Source organism: Prionailurus viverrinus, chromosome B1, assembly GCF_022837055.1.
Source record: "Prionailurus viverrinus isolate Anna chromosome B1, UM_Priviv_1.0, whole genome shotgun sequence".
In the NCBI taxonomy this organism is placed as follows: Eukaryota; Metazoa; Chordata; class Mammalia; order Carnivora; family Felidae; genus Prionailurus; species Prionailurus viverrinus.
This window is the reverse complement of record NC_062564.1, coordinates 85,864,842-85,872,607: the sequence shown is the minus strand read 5'-3', so window position 1 is coordinate 85,872,607 and position 7,766 is coordinate 85,864,842. Positions and strand designations below refer to the sequence as shown.

Sequence of the window (7,766 nt, the reverse complement as noted above, 5' to 3'; positions counted from 1 at the left end):
GGGGAGCCTGGGTGGCTCGGTCCGGTCCGTTAAGCTTCGGACTTCAGCTCAGGTCACGACCTCATGGTCCTTGAGTGTGAGCTCCGCGTTGGGCTCTGTGCTGACAGCTCAGAGCCTGGAGCTTGCTTAGGATTCCGCTCTCTCTGTCTCCTGCTCTCTCTGTCCCTCCCCCACTCGCACTCTGTCTCTCTCTCTTTCAAAAATAAAATAAAAATATTAAAAAAAAAAGTCAAATCAAATCAATGACTAGCTACCCAACTAGATACATATCAAATGGTATTACAGTGTACTAATGATTTTCACTTTTTTATCACTTCCGCAGCATAAGTTAAATAATTAGGTAACTGATACACATTCACTTCCTTATTTTAAATACACCCATTCACATGCACACCACGACATATGGTCTTTTTTATCTGAAAATATTTGCCTCTAAGTGTTGATTTACTTAGTCAAAATGGTTGCCTAAATATAATTTCCCCTGCAAAGTTGTCAAAAGAATAACGTTATTGCCTTGGGCAGGAACTCAAGCACTTGAAATAAAAGCCGGATCTGAATATCTGATGTATTTTATTTGTTCACATTTGTCCTACTTGAGGTTAACACTACTTCATTTGACAGTTTAAAAATCATTCTGTAAACAAAGTAAGAAACAGCAGCAACAGCTCAAAAAAAAACACAATGCATAATAAAGGAATGTGTCGAAAGGGACACTGAATCAGCAAAGAAAATGTGACCGCGATGATTAAGTCAACAATAAGGAGAAAAAACCTTCAACATCTGTAAAAGGCAAAACTGTGAGAGTAATAAAAAAAAAAAAAAAAAGCAAGAATCCAAAGTGCAGGTGTGCTAGTTTTCATTTCCACATCCATTCAGGAAATAGATAGAGCATACTATTCTTTTAATAAAGTGACAAGTTCTGCTTTAAAACATTCAGGTACGTTATCTTGCAGATTTTGTTTTTTACTTTACATGATCTCTACTTGACATTGATTTAACGGGAAGGATGGTCATAGAAGATACGTAGTTTAATTTCTTGAACCTATGCACAGTATAGCAATGGTAAAGTTTATCGGTTTTAGTTTTTGCTTTATTTGCAATGAGTAACAAGAAGCTGAAGATCCAGTATCAGAAGCATCAGTACTTTTACTCTTTAAAAAAAAAAAATCCTGAGCCCTCGGTTATCTTTGTTGTCATTTTCAGATTCTCTGTAACAAAAGACTGTTCATTTTCCCTGAATTCTGGCCCGCTGACTTAAATAATCACAACAGTTTTTTTTAATGCAAAGTTGGTCCAGTATTGGTCCAAATTGATCAACTAGAAGTGTTATTCTGGCATCATGTGAAAATTCATAATTGTTTAGAGCCTCAAATATTTTCCCCTTGAAAGGAAACATCTGTTGAATATGATTTCTGAATAGAGGACTTTTATGAAATATATTTCAAATCTTAAAAAATATTTCTAATGCACCCTCCACCTAAAATGGTATAGGATTTACCCCCGCCAACAATGCCTTTTCCTTTGAGGAACATTTTTGTGTTTGTGGCATTTCATTTTCCTGACGGCTCTAGTTTTATCTAAAAAGCCCAAAGACACAAACGGCTGCTGCCTTATTTAGTGTTAAACAGCACTATTTTTTAACCATGTACACAGCTCAACAGCAAGATTAAGAAGTTAAAATACACACATATCACGGACAGATTAATCTTTTTTGGAATTCACTGAATTAACTGTATTCTGTTCAATCCCCTCCCCCAAGACAGTGTACTGTACCTACGTCGAGGTGTTTAAATAGTTCTCCAACAGTTTTCATTGTATTATATTATGAAAACACTAGGCTTCAAGCCGGGTACTAATAAATATTTAATTTAAAAGGAAGAAAGAAAGCCCAACACGGAACATTAAAAAAAAAACCCTCCCTCCCCTCCCGGTCCCCAGAGAAGGCGCAGGGGTCAGCCTGACATGGCGGAGATCTCATAGTCACTGGCCGAAGTGAGGGGCTTGCCCATCATCCGGATGTTTTTTGCACTGGTGATCCTGGCCATCATGCACACGGGCTTGTCAAAGTACTTCACCAGGGCCGGCTCAGTCAGGAGGGAGGCCAGGAACTGCTCGAAGGTGATGGCCCAGTCCCGGTCCAGGCTGGTGCTCCGGGGCAGGGCCGCCGTGCCCTGGCCGCTGCGCACCAGGACGGTGTCCTCCCCGATGTCCTCACAGTGCAACTTGTCCTCCTCGTGGGAGCCGGCACTCAGCACCGAGTACGAGGACATGGAGCTGTCGTCCTTGGTGTCGTCATCGGAAATCAGCATGGAGGAGCAGGCCCCGTGGTCCCGGGGAGAGGAGTCCTCCAGCTTGATGTCCTCCAACTGCCCTCCCAAGGAGTGTTCCTCACCCTCCACCGCCAAGCCGGCCGGGAGGGGCTCAACGGCCTCCACCACGTAAGGCTGGCCGGGCCCTTTCTTGGGGAAGAGCGCGCCCGGGATGGCCGCGTTGCAGGCGGGCCCGCTGCCCCCGCTCCCACCCTCCTTGGCAGGCTGGGTGACAAAGAGCTTGCCGACTTCCCCGATCTCCAGGAGGAGGCTGGTCACCGCAGCCGTGGCGTGGTACAGCTCCTGCTCGTTGGGGTCTTCGCTGAACATGTTATACATGGTCTTGCACAGCTCAATAAACTGCCCCTGAAAAGTGATCAGGAAAAACACAGAGGATGGGACCATCTCGTTGGAAGCACAGAGGCAGGACTGAAGGGGACTGTGAAGCCATTTAATAACAGGGCTCCTGAAAGACTCTGAAAAGTCCTCTATGTAGAACCAACTGGCTACTGTTTAAAGTCTCTTCACTTGGGGTGCCTGGGTGGCTTAGTCGGTTAAGTGCCAACTCTTGATTTTGGCTCAGGTCATCAACTCACTGTTCCTGAATTCGAGCCCCGCATCGGGCTCTGCACTGACTGTGTGGAGCCTGCTTGGGATTCTCTCTTCTCTCTCTGCCCATCCCCCCCCATCTCAAACTAAATAAATGAACCTGAAAAAATAAAGTCTCTTCACTCATGTTTCCATTCTTTTTAATTTGAAGAATTTCCAACATCCGTGAAAGTAGAAAGGATGAAATAATGAACCTTCACGTAGCTGGCACCCAGAGTCTAGCATGACTGTCCTACGGTTAGCTGCTTCACCAACTCTTTTATCTTCTGTTCAAGTATTGTTAGGTAAATTCCAGACCTCATCCCATTTCATGTCTACACTCTTCAGCGTGCAGCCCCAGGTTAGCTCAAATCCCCTCTCTCACATTTGCTGGTGTCTTGAGCAGGAGTGATGCCTTCTACTCCCCACCCACGTGATTCATCTGCTCTCCTGTTAGGAGACAACATTTTCATCCTGGGTTGTATTATTTATATTGTTTCCTCTGCCTCACTACAATTCAGCTTTTTAAGGAAAAAATGTGTCAGACATCTTTATAGCCGAGCACGGTGATTTGAAAACAGCACGAGCTTGTCTTCTGAGTATCTGAGAGTATTTTTAATAACTGAAATGAGAATGTGTATACTCTAAGAACTGAGTATTTTGTGATTTGCATTTTCTCGGGGGGGGGGGTCACCTCCTCACGACTGAACATATTTTTGATGCATGAAAACATGCACAGACTAGATCCAAACAGATCTTAATTGAATACCCCAAGTTACCATTATCTTTTAGTTAATTAATTAATTTTATTTTTTAGTTAGAGAGAGAGAGGGCATGCACAAGTGGGGGAGAGGGGCAGAGGGAGAGAGAGAGAGAAACAGAATCCCAAGTAGGCTCCACACTCGGCATGGAGCCTGACGTGGGGCTCGATCCCATGATCTCAGGATCATGACCTGAGCCGTGAGGCTCAACTGACTGAGCCACCCAGGCAAGGCATCCCCTTTTATTAATTCGTTTTTTATTTTTTTATTGAGTTACCATTATCTTTCAGGGGTACGTAGTCTACATTTTTCTATGACTTGGAAAACATCTTCAAGGTTCAAAATGAAGAAACTGAAATGTTAGACACTTACCTGATTCAATTTGGGTAAATCCTTTGCATTCTTTGATTTGGATTTATTTTCCGGAGTCCAGAGTCTTAGATAATTGCGATTTTCTTGAGAATTTGCCCTCTTCCCTAAAACCCAAATGTCAGGAAGTAAGTGTTCAAAGGGCCAGAAACAAGTGTTCACCCAGCATGAGGCAAACATGCGGAAGAGGAGATGTATACCTCTGTCTGGCTGCAGACTCACTGTCACAAAGCCATCCTCCGCACCGTGTTTCCTCCTGCTATCCAGCCCCACCACTGCCAAGAAATGTGCGGAAGAAAGAAAAGTACAAGGTTACATAACACACCCACAGACTCAGCATTTGCAGTAGAAAACAGGAAAACCTTTAGGTATGGCTGCCTGATTTAGCAAAACAAAGAAAACCAAAGCCAAAACCCAGTAAACTGAGTTAAATCTGAATCTGAGATAGGTAAATAATATTTTGGTGTAAGTGAGTCCTAAATATCACATGGAACATACTTGTGCTAAACAAATGATGTTTCGCTAGTCTCGAATTCAGATTTTTTTTTTTTTAATTTTTTTTCAACATTTATTTATTTTTTTTGGGACAGAGAGAGACAGAGCATGAACGGGGGAGGGGCAGAGAGAGAGGGAGACACAGAATCGGAAACAGGCTCCAGGCTCTGAGACATCAGCCCAGAGCCCGACGCGGGGCTCAAACTCACGGACCGCGAGATCGTGACCTGGCTGAAGTCGGACGCTTAACCGACTGCGCCACCCAGGCGCCCCTTGAATTCAGATTTTACTGGTGTTCCTTATCTTATCTGACAACACTATTTCTCAGTAGTGGATTCCCCCAGAATTATTTTTCACAAACAGGGTTCAGTGTAGAACTAGGAATTTAAGAAACGATGTCGTGTAGTCTTCCCTTCTTAAAAAATGGTGGTGTTGGTCCAATGAATGATTTCCCTACCCTCTCTGTTATATCATCATCTTAACTTTGCATTCATGAGACTAGTTTTCTGCCAGGCTCTGCAAAAGATAAAGAACTCACTTTTTAAAAAAGAAAACCAAAAAATGTGATATGCTACAAAATTCCTTTACATTCATAATATGGTATTTCAAAACTATGACTTGTTGAGGCTCCTGGGTGGCTCAGTCAGTTAAGCTTCCGACTCTTGATTTCGGCTCAGATCATGATCTCATGTTTCGTGGGGGTCGAGCCCTGCAATGTATTCTGCACTGACAGAGCAGAGCCTGTTTCAGATTCTCTCTCTCTCCCTCTCTCTTGCCTCTCCCCCACTCATTCTCCCTCTCTCTCTTCTTCAAAGTTAATAAATTAAAAAAAATATATGACTTTCAAGGAAACCACTTTTAACTGTGTTCCTTTTTCTTCTAAAAACAGGACATTACAGGGCACATAAAGACTTCAAAAGGGAGAGGTATAAAACTCCCCCTCCCACTCCCCATTCAGTTTGTCAGCTGTCCAAATGCATTCCAGCACATCTTCAATCATCCAAAAGGTGGCTGGCTTGCCAGATATGTGACCTTCACTGAATTCAGCGTCAGGTTAATCTCGGCAGCTTTTAAGACAGAGTGAGAACAATGTACTATATGTCATTGAGAAATTCTTCTCCTCTTAATGTTGAAAATGACTTAGGAAACAAGTAGATATTCAAAAATATTTTAAAGTACGATTAAGTTCATGCAACAGATATTGTACAGCCATTTAAAAACCAGGCTTTCAGGGGGGCGCCCGGTTTCAGGGGGGCCCCTTCTACTGCAAGCAGAGCCTGGCGCCTGCTTCGGATTCTGTGTCCCCCTCTCTCTGCCCCCCACCCCCCTGAAAAATAAACATTAAAAAAAATTAAAAACAAATAAATAAAAACCAGGTTTTCACAGGATGTTTAATGACATGGTAGCATGCTCACGGGATTTTAAACAAAAAAAGTAGGATACAAAATTGTATAGGCAATTTGATCCCCGTTTTATATATATGCATATATTATCATAATTACATATGTTATACGAATAAAAATGACAAAAGTATCCCAGGATACTGTTATCTTTGTATTACAAAATTTTAAGCTTTATCTTTAGCTTATTATATATATATATTATAACTATATTTTTAAAATTTCAACACAAAGCAATAGTGATTTGGGAGTTAGAAAAACATTTTTTTTTAAAGCAACTTTTAATGATTATTAAATCCTATTAGCATGTGACCATTCCTGAAGCATTCTGAAATAAGTGAATCCTTTTCTGAAATGGGTGTTTACTAACAAAGATATGGCTAACATTTTGCAGCCAAAAAACTATTGCAAACAAAGTTAGGAATATTGTAAGATACGCTAAGGCACTATGCTAAAAAAGCCTGACTATGTCAGCGCATTAAATCCATACTATACCCAATATGCCAGCTATCATCTCCATTTTCCACAAAAGGAAACTGAGGCTCAGAGATGCCAGAACCTACCTGAGCTCACCTAGGTAACAATATACAGAGTGGCATTCTGTCCAAAGACCCTACCCTCAACTTGTATTGCCAATAGTAATAAGACTGGGTCTGGCTCCCCCCTTTCTACTCAATCACACTAATGTTATTTGGTGACATATGGTGACCACACATATCGTCATGAGCCCTGAGTAATGTATAGAATTGTTGAGTCATGTCGCACAGCTGAAACTAATACAACACTGTAAGTTAAAAATTCCAATTAAAAAAAAAAAAAAGCTGGTCTAAACTGTGCTTATTTTGGAATGATAAGATTTAAGAGGCAAAAGGACCCAGAAGCAGCCCATGTTTACTTTTGAACTTGGGTGAAGTCATGAAGCTGCAGTAATGATGAATGAGAAGGTAGAGAAGTCACTGCGATAGCTACTGAGAGATGTTGCCTAGATTCACACAAGACAGACACCGTCTGTGTATCTCATTGTATACAGTGAGTTGAACCATGTCTATGTAGACCTAATACCCACACCTACATAAAGCAGAAGTCAGCACGTTTTTTTTTTTCATAAAAGACGGGACAGTAAATATTTCACAGGTTTTGCAGCCCACACTGCCTCTGTCTCAACTACTCAGTTCTACCACCCATAGCACGAAAGTTGCCAGAGGCAATACATAAATGAATAGCTTGGCAGTGTTCCAATAAAACTATCTATAGGCACTCAAGTTTAAATTTCATATAATTTTAGATTCTAGATCATGAAATATCATTCTACTTTTGATTTCTTAAAATCCATTTAAAAATGTAAAACCCTTTTTTTTTTAAACTTTTTTTTATTTAGTTTTGAGACAGAGAGAGACAGAGCATGAATGGGGGAGGGGCAGAGAGAGAGGGAGACACAGAATTGGAAGCAGGCTCCAGGCTCTGAGCCATCAGCCCAGAGCCCGACGTGGGGTTCGAACTCACGGACCGCGAGATCGTGACCTGAGTTGAAGTGGGACGCTTAACCGACTGAGCCACCCAGGCGCCCCTGTAAAACCCTTTCTTAGTTCGCAGGCTGTACAAACAGACCCTGGGCCACATTTGGCCCCTGGGCTGAAGTTTACTGCCACTTATTACAGAGCCTGTGTATCTCTTACATACAGATATAAGAGAACTCTTTCTGACATAAATGTCCTGATTCTGGATAGCAGAATAATAACAGGATGATGTTCTTAATGGGCCTGACTACAGTAGGGAAAGGGGAACAAAATATATCGCTCTAGGGGTCATGTTTTCTCTAAGCCAGTGGGACACAGTGTGCATGC

At 42.0% G+C, this 7,766-nt stretch overlaps 1 protein-coding gene across 4 annotated transcripts in view; it reads right to left on the bottom strand.

Annotated features, from left to right (window-relative positions):
- Window positions 1-553: 553 nt before the first annotated feature.
- TBC1D9 (TBC1 domain family member 9) overlaps window positions 554-7,766 on the bottom strand; it is a 114,433-nt gene continuing 107,220 nt past the window's right edge. For 2 of the 4 annotated variants that reach the window (XM_047855437.1, XM_047855438.1), the window contains exons 19-21: window positions 4,228-4,302; window positions 4,031-4,134; window positions 554-2,675 (exon numbers count right to left, since the gene is read on the bottom strand). In XM_047855437.1, coding sequence (XP_047711393.1) covers window positions 1,953-2,675; window positions 4,031-4,134; window positions 4,228-4,302 — 902 coding nt within the window. In that variant the 3' untranslated portion in view covers window positions 554-1,952. Of the gene's footprint in view, window positions 2,676-4,030; window positions 4,303-7,766 lie in introns of all 4 variants that reach the window. The other 2 variants (XM_047855435.1, XM_047855436.1) reach the window with 1 other exon arrangement.